Source organism: Peromyscus maniculatus, chromosome 1 (genome assembly GCF_049852395.1).
Source record: "Peromyscus maniculatus bairdii isolate BWxNUB_F1_BW_parent chromosome 1, HU_Pman_BW_mat_3.1, whole genome shotgun sequence".
Lineage (NCBI taxonomy): Eukaryota > Metazoa > Chordata > Mammalia > Rodentia > Cricetidae > Peromyscus > Peromyscus maniculatus.
In genome coordinates, this window is record NC_134852.1 from 1,221,250 (window position 1) to 1,241,024 (window position 19,775).

The 19,775-nt window shown below is 35.7% G+C and overlaps 1 protein-coding gene and 1 pseudogene across 1 annotated transcript in view; one reads left to right on the forward strand and one right to left on the reverse strand.

The window, feature by feature from the left end:
• The window catches only part of LOC143271872 (vomeronasal type-2 receptor 116-like), a 40,826-nt gene extending 36,429 nt beyond the window's left edge, over positions 1 to 4,397 (reverse strand). The window contains exon 1 of the mRNA XM_076564355.1: positions 4,216 to 4,397. Within this exon, the coding sequence (XP_076420470.1) occupies positions 4,216 to 4,397 (182 nt within the window). The remainder of the gene's footprint in view (positions 1 to 4,215) is intronic.
• Positions 1 to 19,775, forward strand: part of LOC121826140 (vomeronasal type-2 receptor 116-like) — a 478,502-nt pseudogene that overhangs the window by 449,575 nt on the left and 9,152 nt on the right.

Below are 19,775 nucleotides of genomic sequence, written 5' to 3' on the forward strand. Positions count from 1 at the left end.
ACTTATGCCCACATTCAAAGACATACCAACAGACACACCCATATACACAAACACAGACATATGGATGTGCAACCACTACATAGAAACCTGCAAAATAACCACATAGGCACATACAGACACATACACTGACCAGTACACACAGACATATACACAGGCAGACACAAACCCACATATATGTAAAGCAACACAGATATATACACAGACACACAGAAACACACAAACATACATCCATACACAGTGAGATGCATCCATTCACATACATGAATATGTATGTATGCACTGTACTGAATCACAGCACAATTTCATGCATAATTACTCCCCAGAGCCTAGAGTGGGGGCAGAATTAGCTAAGGACACTTGTGAAAACCATCTCATACACTGATTAAAACATATTTGAAAATTAATAAATGAGGGCTTATCTTCTCAACATGGAGAGCATTAATGACTAAGGGCTGATATGTTTTCAGTATTAGGATGGACTGATAATATTTGGGTGCTTTGTAATATAATCACTGATTTTCATTGATAAATTGTTTATTCCACTTAATTGGCTTTGAATTAGAGACTAAAAACAACATCTACATGTACTTCCTCAGAAAGAAAAAAATGTTCAAAAATTTATCCATTTGGTGATTATTACTTAATACACTAGATTTGCAGATCTGAGAGACTCAAGCACTATGACATTGATGACACCAAATATCATCCAATAGAAGAAACACTACTTTCATGAGGCAAATATCAGGTATTTCCTATTGTCCATTGGCTGATTATCTTGTTGTTGACAAAGCATCTCATGCAGGGCAAGGGACACAGCATACACAGAATTGTATACATCATAACTTCCATCACTAAGGGCCATGTCAATAGTCTAGAACATTAGCCATTCCAACAAGACATTGGATAAGCAGTTTTTTAGTGTCTTACACTTAGATGCCAACAGTTCACAATTAAATTTTATTCCCCAGTCTTACCAGGTATTCATCTTAGTATTTGAGTTGGGTCAATGTCCAGACAAAAAAAAATTGAAACCAGAAATCCAAGGATGGTTTTGTGCAAATGCTTGAGTCCCAAGGGATGAGTCAAGTGTGAATCTTCTCTTGCTTGTAGTGACATCCCACTGTGAGGTGGTGACTCATATTCTCTGTATACCTAGAGAGTCCCACATACAAAAGCTCAAAGCTAGAATACTGTTTGTGTCACCATAAATAATTACTACATTCATGGATGGTGTAATGATTTGGTATAATACACTTCAGCTTTTGACATGCTGCCTGGGATCATGCTCACAAAGGTGAAGCAGAGTGTATTTTTTCCATGTCTCATCTCAAATGTGAAAGAAATTGTATAGCATGATCATTGTCTAAGATAGACAGCCCAATCCAGTTCAGGTTGAAGTGAAGCATCAAATAGATTATGGCCAGGGGTAGGGATGTGTCTTTAGGGCAATCAGATATAGATATGGAAATTGATCATGATCACACAGGATAGGATGGAAGGGTCCATAAGTAAGCTAAAGTAACTCGGACACAGGGAGTATCATGAGGTATCATGCACTCCTAAAAACTTATAAACATCTGTAAACACTGTTCTGCTAAGTATTCTAGAAAAACTCCTTCCTTGTTACTTATTCCCTCATCTTGTTTCACACAAGGGAAAGTGGAAGTCCCATCAAGTCTCTGAATTTTACCCTTGCACTACACAGTTTGACATAAGTGTGAGGCCAGTCTCCTCCTCACACACTTCTTAGAATCTGGGAATGATACCAAAGGAAACAGGATTTCCTGCAAAAATAACCCTCAAAAAAAAAAAACCCTCATCTGCTGGGATTTGTAGAGATCCAGGAATGTCCCAATGATGACAGATGCTGCCCAATAAGTTCATAAAGTTCATGAGAGTGCATCTCCCATAAAAAAAAAGATAGGACATTGCGTTTTCCACAGAGAGTGCTGTCCACTGTTATTTGTGAGCGTGCTCATAAGGTAAATACAAGGGCACAGTTCTTGACCAAACAGTAAACCTGATCTTGAATTCCTTTTGAAATTATAGCATATGATATGTGATGCATGAGCCAAGTTTCTGGTAATTTTTATGAAACAAACTGAATTGGATAAGGTATTCAAAGAATGACTGGTGAATGAACAATAATCTTTCTGGGGCAATATTTGGCTCCTGTACTTATAATTCATTATAATTAGTGGGCAATGTAGTTAACATATTCTTTCATGTGCATTCTCATCTTGTTCTTTTTTCTTTCTGGTTTGTCTATTACAGACACAAAATGTTTTTTTAAGATATTTTTAAATAAAATTGAAAAACAGAGTATATTTGGTAAATATATGCATCTGTGTATGGACATGAGAACTACTCATTGATGCCATAAAAGGATAATGGATTCCCTGATTTTGAAAGACACTTGGCTTTAGACTGGACTGGCCTCAAATGCACAGCAGTGTGTTCAATGTACTCCCACTTGGTATATCTGACCAATATAAAATTTTCCTTCACAAGGCACCTTTTGTGTACATTTCCACATACATATGCACAGCATTAGCTAGCATATTACTGAGAATTGGGAACATCTGGAAATTGCACTGAGATTTGTTTGTGGCTAATTATACATGTTTGTATAATAAAAGATTATAAAATGTACAATGTATGGAAAATGTTTATGAATTTTGAAAACAAAAATAGTGATAAAGTTAGTAGGAATAGAAAAATACCATTTTGTGTTTTTATGTATGGGAAGAATAATAACTCCCATATGTTCTTACTCATTTCATATCATCTGACCACTAAACATCAAACTCAACCATATTCTTTCATTCTGAATAATTCATTCAGATTTAAATACAATCTATTTTCCACTTAGAAATTGTACCACTGTGGTATCTTTATGAATAAATACAAATGTTTATCTATGCATTTTTAAAATAAAAAACATCTTAGAATATTCTTTATTACCACATGCAAAAATGTCATTGAAATTTTCAGTACCAGTCAACCCAGAATTTGAGAGCATAACTTATGAATCTCAAACACCAACTCCTGCACACTAAACAATGAGAAACATCAATGACTTGAGCTGTAACTGTTGCCTACTGGACTAAAGTGCTATGTTTGAAAACAACTATCAATAATATAAAAAATCAAAATGTATATTATATCCAAATTGGTAAAATATGCAGCTATAACTAGTAAAATTACAGAAAGAGAAACAGAAGAGTTAAACATAAGTGTCAGAGAATAAACACATTAGACACAAAGAGAAAAAACCATATGCTTCTTAAATAATGTTAAAGATGTGCTTGTATGTAACTATTTTCAAGTGTAGCCAAGTATCACATGCCACAGCTGTCACTCAAGCAAGTGACAATGAAAGTAAGAAGTCATATGAGGAAGAGGAGGATCTGTGATTGGCATGAAATGTGAATAAAAGATTTCTTAATTAAAAAAAAGAAAGTAAGCAGTCACAACTATTAGTTACAGCCTCACATTACAGAGAATGGAAACATATAGTTTATAGTCCACACATTCCTTCTGTAGTCTATAAAGAGATTGAGGAACTAGATATGAAATTAAAGGTCACTTGTTACACATGTCTATAAGTGACGTATGGGGAAACAGGAACAAATGTGAAGTTCACAGTGGACAGGTATCCACTTTTATTCTTGATGCAGCTTTAGAAGTCACAAGGTGAGTGCGTGAAGAACATCTGAGAGAGGAACTGAATAGCTATGTAAAAATTCTCTGCAGCTAGGGTGGCCACAAATATTACAAATATTAGTAGTCCTAGCACATGCATTAGGATGGACATAGTGATCAAAGGTCATCACAGACTCACTTGACAGTCATTTTGTTACACTCATTTAGAATGATACTCCTTGAATACTGTGGTGTTTCTTTCAGTAAGACATCACCAGCTACCGTGCTGTGGAAACTGTCAAGAGGAGGGCTATATGTGATGGACAAGATACAGAGTCATTTTTCGCTCAGCTTCCAGCCAAATAAGTAGGAGGCTAACTGGGAGAATAACAAAACACTCTTTGGACAAAATAAAAGTAGAAAAAGAGCATTGAGTCTTTAAATGAATCTGGGGTTGTTTCTTGGTGTGCAGATTGCTTAACAGGACAAAAGACTCAAAGCAATGCTCTGACTCTCATCTTCCTACCCACCTACTTCACACATTTATGTAGAAGATACAAAGAAACTTACTGTGTATTCAGAATGTAGTTGAAATAATCTTTTTCAACATCCTCCTTCACAGCCCAAAGGAAGAAGATACAGCCTGTTGACAGGTCTCCATCCTTGTCTTTATTCTGCTTCATTCTCCAAAAACACCTGGAAACAAGAAGTGGAATGTTCAGGAGGAAGAACAGAAAAATCAAAGTGAACATCTTTGTCTTATGTGACACCTGGGCAGTGTGCATTGTGAAGTGCTATTCAGATCAGCACATGATATGGGCACCCATGTATTTTCCTTGCTTTGTTCCTATAGCCAAAGGAGGGACTACTTATGAATTCGTGTTTTCTTTTTTTCCAGATGGTCCCTCCCCTCTGGAGATTCTTGGACACTCTCTTCCCTGGGGCTCTGCATCTGATGTCCATGTGATTAAACTTGGTTTATAAATATATATGAGGGTAGTTTAGCTATTTTCATGACATCACTCATAGTTGTACAAATTAAGGGTCTTTGGAAGATGCCAGTTTGGGAAAATTTGGTCCCAGGACTGCCTGAATAATCTATGTATGTTAATGCCTTTAGAAATGATGTCAGTAGATTTTATTTCATGATCCGCATTGAGACCTGCAGTGATGGTTCAGGAGGGACTCACAGTCAGAATTCATGGTTACATACTGGGAATTGTATCACATAGTCCCTGGTAGGCAAAAGCAGCTTGATGTTTAGAGCAATTGAGTTACACACAGCATGCACATGACCTACACCTGTGACAGTTAATATCTAACCAAATCCTGTGATTCCACTGTGTTGAGAACCAATAATCAGACCAAATTCCAAAATTTCCTTAATCCTGCCATTTTAATACTGTCCAGCTAATCATAGAGCCACTGTTACATTTATAGCATTACAAAAATGATTTTAAATATTCAAAAAGATCCATAGAGATCTCCTGTCCTACATTTCAAACACTAAATAAGATTTCTCATTCCTCCTCTACACCAATCATTATTAAAGTGTAGATAATTTGACTATTTGATTTCTAAAACATTATCTTCATGCCCAAGCTTCATTTCTCATAGATTAATTTCTTGTTTTGACTCATTTCTTCTGCTTTATATTTTATTCCCTACATTATTTTAGTTCATTTCACAAGGTATTAAATGCTGTGAAGAAGACTTTCTTGGGTATCTTAGAAGCAAATAACAAATGGGAAGTGGCCCTGTGCTTAATGTGTCAATTGTTCTTATAAGATTTTCCTAGTTTTCTATTATTGTTTGCATTCTAGAACTTGAACTGCCAGTGTGAGAGCATTCAGGTGAGTGTGGGAAGATCATCCTTCAGTCGATATGGACTACAGAGAAAGCAGAACAAATGTAGGGCACTTCTCTGCTGTAGTTAGTGATGTGTCTTATTTAGAATTTGAGATGATGCATACATGGCTATTGTTCTTTTCTGGATCTTATTTTTTATTCAATAATAAATATTTAAAGACTGCATGACCTCTGGTTTTGTGATGAGCTATCCTGGGAGTCTAAAATGTGGAAATAGAGGAATATGACAGGAAGAGTCTTTCATATGAAGACAGAGAGTGCAAATAAAAATTCCAGTGATCCAGTTTGGGCATGGTATCCAGCTTTGTTTTGTGTGTATAATTATTTCTTTTTTTATTTAATATACTTTTTTCTGGTAATTCATACATGTATCATGTGTCCTTTGGTGGTATTTTCTCTACTCTTGCCCACATCTACTGCTCAACTTACTACTCATTTTATTCCTCAGTCTAAGCCTTGAACTCAAAAATTCACCTTCCTCTGCCTTCAGAGTACTGGGATTAAGACATGTACCACTATCACTTGATATAAGGCATGTCTTCTTATCTGAAAGATCTGCATAACAAGTGTATTTTCCTACGTAAAATTAAATAAAAAAAAAAAAAACCACCTCTCAAGTATGCCTTCTATACTTTTTAACCTTTTCAAGGTTTAATAAATTCAACATGTAGCCAAGTTTACACGCATGAAGAGCCTCCATTGACTATAAAGGATAATTTTGTTGAGCATAGTAACTGGGTTTGGCATCTGTGTTTCTAAAAACTTAAATCACGTCATTGATACTCTCCCTTTTTAAGAGAGTTCATGAAGGAATCTGCTGTTATCTGGAAGGGCCTTTTGAAGAAATGTGTTTCTCTCTCTGCAGCCTTCAGTTTCCTTTCTTTACTTTTATAATTCAGATTTTAAGTAAAATATGTCATGGCAAGATTTTCTTTTTTTCTGGTATGTCTTTAGAATTTAAATGGCTCCTGTCTCTAGATGTCCACATGTCTTCCTATATTGTGGGAAATTCCATTGTATTTTACTAGATATGTGGTGATGTCTTGGTAAGCCCTTCTTCTTCTCTTCTGCTCATTGTTTGTGAATTTGATCCTTTAATCCTATCCCCCAGTCCCATATATCTTTCATTTGTCCTTATTTTTACCTTTGTAACAGTTTCAGTTTTCTAATTTTTCTACCTTGTCTTCAAGTCTACCATATTGTCTCCAACTTGAAATATTCTGTATACTGCATGGTGATTCAGCTTTTGTTAGTACAAAAAACTAGAGTTTTCTGGGCTGTATGCTGCTGGATGGAGGCATGGACCCAGTGCCTCCCAGAGTCTGCAGCGAACATGGCATCCAGGGCATATTTGGAAGCTGAGGTGGGTGGAGTCAGTAACCAAAGCTGATTCTTTTTGTACTAGCCATGCAGTACAAAATTTAAAATCTCTCCTGGTTAGAGAAAGATTATAGATTCACATTAAGACAGACTCAGATGACATAGAATTCTAAACTATTTACAATGTGTGTAAAAATGTAGATAGGCCTGGAATAGAAAAGAAAATGAATATAGACAGTTATACTAAGAAATAGTTTTAAAAAATAAAGTTTTTAAAGAGACAGTAAAGGTAGTATAAAAATAAGCCATGTAAAGATGGATATTAATTACACAGAGAATGTGCAGTGTATGGTCTTTGGGATTTTTAAATGCAGAAAGACATTTGATTATAAATGCTGCTCAATTAAATCAATATGTATATTTCAAAGGTGTCTTTATTTCAAAATTTGTGTTTAAGGATATGTTGCTTTGGAAAAGAGGTTCTGCTTTAGTTTTCACAGAAGATGAGAACCTATGGATTGCTTCCAGCCTAATACAGTTTGATCAAGGAAGACCCCTGAGAGGTCTCCAGATGTTCCAACATCCAGATAAGCTTCAAAGCAACTATCTCAGTGATTATAGTGTCACAGACTATTCTTGTCAGTACTTGACTGTAATTCTCAATTTTCTCAGGATCGCCATAAGAATACAGTGCCCTCAAACAGCAGAAAGTAGCCTTGATAACTATGCCTTCATTCCCCAAAAGTGGATTATGGATATTTGTCTTTTATAGAGATTGGTTACATATTGTTATTGGTCATAGTCAATGTCTTTCTAAAAGTAAAAAGGGGGATATGATATAGATTTGATAAGATGAAATGATAGATTATTGAATCTACTTTTAGAGAGCAACTTGTTATAATTTGCTATAGATTTTAGTGTATTGATACAAATTTAAAGTTAATTTTGTTATTCTCTATGTATATTTATACTCTTGTTTAAGATATTAGGTTTGTACAGCTCATTTAAAATTGTAATGGATAATTAAGAAATACAGATTAATAATTAGTCTTCTTTGATAGTCAAATTTATAGTCATGCCAAGTTTTATAGTTAAACATGGATATAATTCAATTAGGTGGGTAATCTTCAGACACTTCAAAGGCCTACAGAATATCACATTTAAAAGTTTTAAAAACTTAGACTTCCTGGACAATGAGACAAGTCTGCTCCTGGCAACACAGATTAATTTCATAGAGGAAGATGGGCATTGAAGACACTCTATACGGAGTTTATCTTCTTGCCAAACATAGCCACTTAGGCAAGAAACAGCTCTTACCTGGACTGCTTGAGGAAATGTTGTTTAAACTGGACATACAGGATCCTTGGAAAGGTGACCACTAAACTTCGCAAGGCAAGATGCTCATTCAAGTTCCTGTTTCACAAAAGAAACTGCCAGAAATTCTAGAGGGCACAGAGTGAAGTGACTGAGAGACTCTCAGCCTATGAGCTAAAGAAGGATGCCCCAATATTGCACAGAAGTTGCAGTGACTGTCCAGGGAGACAGCTGTCTGTCATTCTAGATTTTTAGAAGTTCCTTACAATGTTCTTCCTGTTTACTTAGATAATATTATATCCTGCTGAGTTCTTTGATGTAGTTGAAGACTATATAGTTATAATTACAATTTTACTTGTTTATGCTAAATGTTGTTAGATATGAAACCTTAGACTCACAAATGTAGGATAAATAATATATTTTCTTTAAATATGCCAAATACAAATAAACTAGATATTATAACTGTAATTCTTTTTTGGTAATTGTTTTGTTATATGCAATTTTACTATATTAAAGCTAAAACCTTCCTTTTTGATTAGACAGAAAAGGGGGAGTGCTGTGGAATGTCATTCTCTGTGCTGTGAATGTGTGCTGCTCTGATTGGTTGATAAATAAAATGCTGGCTGGCCAGTAGCCAGGCAGGAATTATAGGTGGGATATGGAAAAGAGGAAAATTCTGGGAAGAGAAAGGCAGGAGATGTCAGCCTGCCATCCAGGGAGCAGCATGTAATGTCACAGAGGTAAAGCCAGAGAAAAGGTGGTAACATATAGATAAACAGAAATGGGCTGAGTTCAAGTGTAAAAGCTAGTAAGTAGTTAGCCTGAACTAATAGCCGAGGAATTTTAATTAATATAAGCCACTGCATGTTTACATGGGTCTGAACGGCTGCGGACCATGTGGGACACAGGAAAACTTCAGCTACAAAGTCAGAAATGTAAACAGGAATAAATGCAGCATCTTCAACAAATAGTGCTGATCAAGCTGAATGCCTGTATGTAGAAGAATGCAGATAGACCCATCTTCAATAATTTTCACAAAGTCTAGTACAAATGGATTAAAACCTCTAAATAAATCCAGACACACTAAACCTTATAGAGGAAAAAGTGGGGTATAGCCTTGAACTCACTGGCACAGGAGATGACATTTTGCACAGAATGATGTTATGACAAGCATTAAGATCAACAATTCATGAATTGGACCTTAGGAATCTTAAAAGCTTCTCTGAGGAAAAAGCACTGTTATTCTGACAAAAAAAGTAGATTACAAAAAAGAAAATGTTTTATCAACTCCACAACTGACAGAAGCTAATATCCAAAGTATAGAAATAATGTTAAAAAAATTCCCCATTAACCAATAGGCATGGCTGCCAGAAATCAAGATAGACTACCTGCAGGCTTCCCTTCTTCTTTCTTTCAGATCCAACCCCCCAATTATGGTCGTAAGTTTTACAACAGATCTCCTGTGGCAGCCTTCACAACTGGACTCTTCCCATTTCCTTTGAATCCCACAGATTATTTCTTTCTAATATTCTTTTCCCCACACACTGCTGTCTTACAGCATCCAAATACAGCAGGGTCCGCAAGGCTTCTCATTAACCTTTTTTCTCTTACAGTTTCCTTATATCAAATTGCCCAGACTCAGCCCAAGCTCAGCAATAGAACACTCCTGATAGCCTGCTCCCTGGCCTTCTGTCCTTATTAACTAGGGACCCCAAATATCTTCCACTTATAAGCTCCAAACCCCAACTTGTTACATTTTATCAGCCCCCAACAGCATGTGACATCACCAGATAACCCAGGGGCTGCTTCTGAAAGGGCAACAAGCCCTGTTGAAAGCAGACCCACAACTCTGCTTCTGCTCCTGACATCCAATCACCCAGGTCTGGTTCTTGCAACATTGTGGAAAAATGGTTTTTGTCTCTAGTTTCCTCTTGGGCACTCTACCCAAGAGATCACAAAGTCTTTTCTCCTCCAAATTTCTTTCCCCCAACTTATCCCAGTATTCTAGCCTCCAATACAAGCAGTCATTCCATGTGAACATAACAGACAGAGCATATCAGAAAAACAACTAGCACACTGTCATCTTTCTTCCCAAAAATCTAGAGTGGAAAGAGAAACCAAGGAACAAAACACTCACCTAAAAAGATAAAATCTAGAAATTGGCACCCATATCTATAAAGCTCCTAGACCAAGACACCCAGAAGCAAGCATAAAAACAATCTATAAAGGCAAGCGAGGTAAATCTCCACTAGAGCCCAGTTATCCTACTACAATAGGTTCTAAATATTTCAAGATAGATGAAGCCCATGAAAAGTACCTTAAAATGAGCTATATAAAGTTGGTACAGATCTATAAAGAGGAAATAAATAAATACCACAACGAAACCCAGGAAAACACAAAGAGAAATTGGAGGAAGTGAAGAAGCCCCATAAACAAATCAAGAATATACAAATACAGAGGTGAAGGAAAATAGTATAACTGTTAACAACATGAAAATGAAAAGAGAAATAATAAAGAAAACACACATTGAGGCAATTGTGGAAATAAAAAACGTAGGAATTTGAATAGGAACTACAGATGCAAGATTTTACAATAAAAGAAGAGATGGAAAATAGAATCTTAGGCATTGAAGATATGGTTGAAGAAATGGAAACACTAGTCAAAGAAAATATTTTACCTGAAAAACCCACCAACTAAAACATTGAGTAAATTTTGGACACTATAAAAAATCAATCTAAATGAAAAAAAAAACCCAACAGGATAAAGGCAAAAAAAAAAAAATTCCAACAAAATAAGAAGAAATTTTAACCTATAATAGGAGATGCCTCTAAAGTACAAGAAGCAATAAGAAAACTAATATTAGAACCAGAAGAGAAACTTTCCTAATATTATCTTATTATTATAAGATAATAATCAAAAAACAAATATACAAAACAAAGAAAGCATATTAAAAGCAAAAAGGGAAAATACCAAATAACATATACAGACAGTACTGACTTGCAAAGGGAGACTCTAAAAGTTAGAAAGTCCAACACCAATGTTCTGTGGACTCTAAGTGACCAGAGAGGGCAGGTCAGGCTACTAAATCCAGCAAAGGACTCAATTGCTATAGATGGAGAACATAAGATATTCCACGACAATTCAAAATATAAACATGTATTTACAAATACAGGCATAAAGAAGTTTCTAGGATAAAACCGTCAACCAAAGGATTCAATTATGTCCATGAAAACACAAGGTATAAATAATCTCAGACCAGAAATAAAGTAAGAGAAACATACACACACACACACACACACACACACACACACACACACACACACCACCACCACCACCACCAAAAAAATATCAGGAATCAACAACCATTGGCCATTGATACCTCTCACTATCAATGGTCTCAATTCACTAATAAAAAAGACACACACTGACAGAATGGATGGAAAAACAGAATTCATTCTTTTACTGCATATAAGAAACACACCATAACATTAAGAGTAGTAATTACCTCTGGATAAATTGATGGATTAATTTATTTCAAGTAAATGCACCTAAGAAGCAAGGTTGTGTAGACATTTTAATATTTGACAAAAAAAGAAAAAGACTTCAAACCAAAACTAGTCAAAAGTGTTAGGAAGGCCACTGCATACTCATCAAAGAAGAAATCCACAGAAATGATATTTTTACATCTATGCCCCCAAGACAAGGTTGCCAAAATTCATCAGAGGTACACTAATACTGCTTGAATCATATATTGAACACACACATTGATAGTGGGAGAATTAATTACCCATTCTCACCAATAGATAGGTCATCCAGACAAAAACTTAAAAAAGAAATACCTGCATTAACTAATGTTGTAAATGAAATGGCCCTAACAGATATTTGTAGAACATTGCACCAAAACACAAAAGAATATACATTCTATGTGCATCACGGCACTTTCTCAAAAATTAACTACATTCTCAGAAACAAAACAAGTCTCAACAGATAGAGGAAAATTGAAATAACTTTCTGTATCATATCAGACCATCATGAATTAAAGCAAGATATAAACAAAAGCAACAGAATTCTCACAAATTCATGGAAACTGAATAACTCTCTAGTAAATGAAAAGTACATTGGGACAAATAAAAAATATGTCATCCTAGACTTCTGTGAAAATGAATATACTGCATACCCATAATTGTGGGATTCAAGAAAACAGTGGTACTAAGAGGAAAGTTCATAGCACTAATTGCCTACATAAAAATACTGGAGAGATCTCACACTAATAACTTTACAACACACCTAAAGTCTCTTGCAAAAAAAGTAATGTTATCCCAGAGGTGAAAAGAAAAAATATATAATCATATGTATGTTTAAAATCAATAAAATAGCATCAACGTGAAAAAAATAAAAAAAAATTAATGAGTCAAAGAGCTGATTTTCAGGGAAAGTTAGCAGGGTAAACAAATCCTTATCTAGTCTAACTAAAAGAATGACAGAGAATTATCAGATTGAAAAATAAATGAGAAATGAAAGGGGTGCAAACAATAGACACCAAGGAGATCTAGAGAATCATAGGAACATATTTTTATAACCTATACTCCACCAAACTGGAAAATCTAAAATAAATGGATAATTTTCTTGATAGATCTCCCTACCAAACTTAACTCAATATCAGATATACAATTTAAATAAACCTATAAATTCTAGTGAAATAGAAGCAGTCTTCATAAGTCTCCCAAGGGGAGGGGAAGCCCACAGTCATAGGGTTTTAGTGCAAAATCGAACTAGGTTTTCAAAGATGAGTTAATATCAATTCTTTTAAAATTATTCTACAAGACAGAAACAAAATCAATATTGCCTAATGCATATTACGAGATAGAGTTACCTTGATCACCAATCCACAGGTGAGCCTAAAAAAGAGAGAATGGCAGACCAATTTTCCTAGTGAACATCAATGCTGAAATATTCAATAAAATGCTTGTAAATCTAATCAAATATCTCATCAAAATGATCATCCCAGAGATGCAGGGATGGTTCAATGTATGGAAACCTACTAAGGTATCAACCATATAAACAAAATGAACAAAAGAAAGAACACATGGTCATCTCATTAGATGACAAACCCCAACACAATTTAATCATAAAAGTCCTGAACATAATATGGATGTAAGGGACCTGCCTCAACATGATGAATGCAGTTTACAACAAGTACATGGCCAACAATAAAAATTAGTAATGCTGACTTATTTAAAACCCGTATATTTTACTTCCCTTTTTAAAATTATATAAGACAATATGAGTGTGAAATTACATTTAAATATTTTAGTTATAATGATGTAAAACCACAGTTAAGATGTTCCACTTTACAGTGAGAATAAATGAATAGTTGAAAAAAGACCAAGCCAGGCAGCAGTGGTGCACACCTTTAATCCCAGCACTTGGGAAGCAGAGTCAGGTGAATCTCTATGAGTTCGAGGCTAGCCTTGTCTACAGAGTGAGTTCCAAGAAAGGCACAAAGCTACACAGAGAAACCCTGTCTCAGAAAACCAAAAAAACATTAATTAATTAATTAATGAGCATGTTTTTGGTTTTTAGTATGAGTATAAACTAAGGTCCTCATTGTGGTAAGTACATACATCTAATTCAGTCAGTAAATGCAGCAATATCTTAAGGTCCATCTATACCCTCTATGGAACTTTCTGAAAGTAGATAAATCTGCATAGCATATAGACACTTGTCTGCCCATGTTTATTTCAGCATTATTCAGAATACAGAAGATATGGAATCAACCTTGATGCCCCTAAACATAAGAGGAAATAAAGAAAATACTTCCTATAAAATTTTGTTTTTATTTCATATAAACAAAGATTCATTATTGCTATTTCCAATTTATTTATAGAAATTTGAAAGTTTCATTTCATTGATTACCACAATTAAATATACACACAGTGATTTCTTTTCGCCATTTTGAGAGAGGGTTTCTTTGTATAACAGTCCTGTCTGTACTGAAACTTACTCTGTAGAACAGGCAGGCCTTGAACTCACAGAGATAAACTTGTCTCTGCCTCCAGAGGGCTGGCTTTAAGGAGTGTGCCACTACCATCTGGCCAAGTGATTTTTTAACTATACCATATACATTGATTTTAGAGAACTTTAAATAAATAGCTTGTATGCAATTCACAAACGATTAAACCAGTGATGAAGATGAACAAATATGATTACTGGGTACAGAATGCTCTTAGGCATATGCAAATTCAGATGAAGGTCTCACAGGATTTATATACACATAGTGGAGTTGTCCCCCAATCTGAAATAAGTAGATGATGTCATTAGCAGGTATTGGGGATGGAGCAGAATGTCATGTTAACTAAAGAGACAAAATCTGGAAATTAAGATTTTTCACAGATTCTAGATGTCACAGTGCGCTTCTCTCTTTGGGTGTGCATATATACACATTTTTTCACATAAAAAAGTAGGAAAGGTATTATTTAAGAACAGAAGGCCTAAAGGAATTGGGACTTACTTCACATACTAAGTGAAGTAAGTATGACGAAAACATTATATGTCTCATAAATTAAACAAGAACAAATATCATGAAGTAAAAATAAAGGTGTTCTAACTAAGAAAAGAATCAGTATTTTCATGAGCAATATATGTGGTTGACAGAGGGGCAAATACCAACAAATGAAATGCTATACATGTGTTAATTACCATAATAAAAGCATGTATGATGTATGTTAATTAAAAATCATTATTACACCCAAAACAAAATTGGATACAATCCTGAATCTGGACCACTAGAATTGTGATTTGTACCCTCTAAGAAAGGTGAATTTGCTCTGTCTTCATATTAAAAAATCTTCCTTTCACATACTATATCCACATATTAGGTGCCCAGTATAGATCATCACAGGACCAGCGGTCATGTACATTTTAAATATTTCTCTTTAAATGTACTCTAAAATCTAGAAGAGGCTAGTAGTCCATTTGCCTAATCTCAAGTACTAAAGAAGACATATCACCACACACAGCAAAGACTTGCCCCATGTATTCCTAATTTCTCTGCAGTCCATGTGCACTGAAAGAGGCTCATCATTCCATGCTCATCAGAACACTCTCACACAGGCAGTACATGTTCTAGAATAAACTAAGTAGAAGACTAGGAAAATGGTATAAGTAGGTCACATCCCAGTTTCTATTTGCTCACCTGATATTCAAAATAGTCTTCTTTGCAGCCGCTTCAGGATTGTAAAGTGAGCAAAAACAATGTAGGAAATCAAAGATAAAGAAGAATAAATGGGCTATTGCAAGGTATTGATCTGTGAAAGAAGGAAGGAATATCGTGTTTTAGAAATCAAATATTCAGCTCGTCTTTTCATTAATAATGTTTGATGGGGAGTAGGAGAAGCGATATGTCTTATATAGTATATTAAATAAGGAACTGTGGTTTGGTGTTCTCTCTGGGTCTTGTTGAATATTTAAAAATCAACGTTTAATGTAAAAATGAACTGTAATTCTTTGATGAGCTGGATAGTTTTGGTACAGCAGAATTGAGGAAATTTCTGAATGTGGCCTGATTACTGGTTCTCAAGAGAGTAGAAACACGAATTTGGTAAATATTCTGTACCTGTCATTTTTGTAGCATAGGCCCCGCTGTACAAGTTGTGTGGAACTCAATTGCTCCAAATATGAAGCTGCTTTACCCTGACAAGAACTTTGTAATACAATGCCCAGTGTGTAACCATGAATTCTGACTTTTTAATACTTCTGAACCAATAGTGCATGCCTCATTGTGGATCATCTATTAAAGTCCCTGACAACCCATTCAAAGGCATTAACATTAATGGGCTCATGAGGCAGTCATGGTCCCTAGTTTTCCCAAGATTGCATCCTGACAGGGGCATTAATTTCCACAAAGATGAGTCATGTCATGAAACTACTTCAACTCTCCTCATATATATTTATCAACCAAATATAATGCCATGGACTGTAGACATCAGATGCAGAGCCACAGAGAAGAAAGTGTCAGAGATTGTTCAAGGAGTGAAGAAACACCAGAAAAAAAAGAATCATAAATGCACAGGTGTCTCCTCTCCATCTACAGAAATGAAAGCAGATAGGGATACATCTCTGCCCATTTGATGTGCATATCTGCATGGCTGGTCACAATTGACACTGCTCAGGCATACAACTGGACAAATATGTTCACTTTGACTTTCCTCTTCTTGCCCGTCAGCATTCCACTTCTTGTGTCCAGTTTCATTCATCACAGATGTTCCTGGAGAAGAAATCAGAATGAAGACATGATGGAGACTTGGTGACAGGTTGTGTCTTCTCCCTTGCAGCAGTGCAGTGGCCAATAGAAAAAGAGAATTTCAACAATGTTTTATTTCCTGAGGGATAGAAGATGAGAATCAGAGAAAAGATTTCAATCTTCTCCCCCATTTTCCCATCCTGCAATCAACAAACACCCAAAATTATTTTAGAGACTCATTGCTATTTTTCTAATTTTGATTTGTCCAGAGTGTTTTCTGTTTTTCTACCAGTTACAACTCCAACTTACAAGGCTGGAAGCTGAGTTAAGAAAGGAGTCTACCTTGTTCTATCATATATAGCCTTCCTCTTCAAAGTTTCTGTAGCACAGTAGCAGGTGATGACTAATCAAATGGACCACAATTCTGTTTCAATTAGTATCATTCTAGCAGGATACATGTAAACAGCCCTAGAGTAGATTCAGCTGATGGTCCCTCCTTTACTGTGTAGGTCCTAATGCACCTGATAGGACAACTAATATTTGTGGCACACTTAGCTGCAGAGAATTTTCACATAGATGTACACTTACTATTTCAGACATTCTGAATGTGGTTACATTATGTCTTCTGAAGCCTCATCGAGAATAGAAGTAGGAGACATGTTTATTGTGAACATCATGTTTTCCTATTCCTCTGTGCTTCACTTACATACATGTACAAAGCCTGGCCTTTAATTTCAAAGTCCCGTTCTTCACTCTCTAATTAGTAAAAAAATGAAATTATAGAGTGTAAATGATTTGTTTGCATTCTTTGAAAAGTGAGGCTGTGTGTTTGCCAGTATTTTATTGAGGATTTTTGCATCAATGTTCATGAGGGAACTCGGTCTGTAGTTCTCTTTCTTTGTTGTATCCTTGTTTGGTTTAGGAATCAGGGTAATTGTAGCCTCAGAGAAGGAGTTTGGTAATGTTCCTTCTGTTTCTATTATGTGGAAAAATTTAGAGAGAATTGGTATCTTTGAAGATCTGGTAGAATTCTGCACTGAAACCATCTGGTCCTGGGCTTTTTTTGTTGAGAAACTTTTAATAACTGTTTCTATTTCCTTAGGGGTTATTGGACTATTTAAATAGTTTATCTGGTCTTGATTTAACTTAGGTATGTGGTACCTATCCAGAAAATTGTCCATTTTTTTTAGGTTTTACAATTTTGTGGAGTAGAGGTTTTTGAAATATGACCTGCTAATTCCCTGGATTTCCTCAATGTCTGTTGTTATGTCCCACTTTTCATTTCTGATTTTGTTGGTTTGGATTCTCTCTCTCTGTCTTTTGGTTAGTTTGGATAAGGACTTGTCTATCTTGTTGATTTTCTCAAAGAACCAACTCTTTGTTTCATTAATTTTTGTATTGTTCTCTTAGTTTCTATTTTATTAATTTCATCTCTCACTTTAATAATTTCCTGGCATCTATTCTTCCTGGGACAAAGAAACTGAGAAGGAAATCAGAGATACATCACCCTTTACAATAGCCACAAATGACATAAAATACCTTGGGATAACACTAACAAAGCAAGTGAAGGACCTATATGACAAGAACTTTAAGTCCCTGAAAAAATAAATTGAAGATGTCAGAAAATGGAAAGATCTCCCATCGCTCATGGATAGGCAGAACTAACATAGTAAAAATGGCAATTATACCAAAATGAATCTACAGATTCAATGCAATCCCCATCAAAATACCAACACAATTCTTCACAGACCTGGAAAGAATAAAACTCAACTTGATATGGAAAAACAAAAAATCCAGGATAGCCAAAAGAATCCTGTACAATAAAACAACCTCTGGAGGCATCACAACCCCCCGACTTCAAGTTAACTATAGAGATACAGTAATAAAAACAGCTTACAGTTGGCATAAAAACAGACATGTGGACCAATGGAATCGAATTGAAAACCCTGACATTAACCCACACACCTATGAACATATAATGTTTGAAAAAGAAGCCAAAAGTGTACAATGAAAAAAAGAAAGCATCTTCAACAAATGGTGCTGACATAATTGGATATCAATGTGTAGAAGGCTGCAAATAGATCCATATCTGTCACCGTGCACAAAACTTAAGTCCAAGTGGATAAGGACCTCAATATAAATCCAGCAACTCTGAACCTACTAGCAGAGAAAGTAGGAAGTAGTCTTGAACTGCATTTGCATAGGAGATCACTTGCTAAATATAACACCATTAGCACAGACACTGAGAGAAACAATCAATCAATGGGACCTCTTGAAACTGAGAAGCTTTTGTAGAGCAAAGGATACAGTTAACAAGGCAAAGCAACAGCCTACAGAATGGGAAAAGTTCTTCACCAACCCCCCATCTGAAAGAGGACTGATATCCAGAATATATAAGGAACTCAAGAAATTATACATCAAGAGGATCAACAGTCCAATTGAGAAATGGGCTTTAGAAGTAAACAGAATTCTCAACAGAGGAAACTCAAATGGCTGAAAGACATTTAAGGAATTGCTCAACATCCCGAATCATCAGGGAAATGCAAATCAAAACAAATCTGAGATACCACCTTACGCCTGTCAGAATGGCTAAGACCAAAAACACTGAAGACACTTTATGCTGGAGAGGATGTGGAACTAGGGGAACTCTCCTCCACTGCTGGTGGGAATGCAAGCTTGTACAACCACTTTGGAAATCAATATGGTGCTTTCTTAGAAAATTGGGAATCAATCTCCCCCAAATTCCAGCTATACCTCTCTTGGGCATATACCCAAGAAATGCTCAATCATACCACAAGAGCACTTGCTCAGCTATGTTTTTATCAGCATTGTTTGTAATAGCCAAAACCTGGAAACAACCTAGATACCCTTCAACTGAAGAATGGATAAATAAAGTGTGGCACATATACACAATGGAATACTACTCAGCAGAGAAAAAAAATATGACATCATGAGATTTGCAGGCAAATGCATGGATCTAGATAAAATCATCCTGAGTGAGGTAACCCAGACTCAGAAAGACAAATATGGTATGTACTCACTCATAGGAGGATACTAGATGTGGAACAAGGATGACTGGACTCCTACTCACATCACCAGTGAGGCTACCTGGAAACAGGACCCCAAGAAAGACACGGGGATCACCCAATGACAGAGAAATGGATGAGATCTAAATGAACAGCCTGGACATGAGTGGGAGCAATGAAGGGCGAGGGTCGTGGGAAAGAGATCATGAGATACCAGCTGGATCAAGAAAAGAGAGGGAGAACAAGGAATAGGAGACCATGTTAAATGAAGACCACATGAGAAAAGGAAGAAATAAAGTGCTAAAGAGGCCCACAGAAATCCACAAAGATACCCCCACAAAAGCCTGCTGACAATGGTC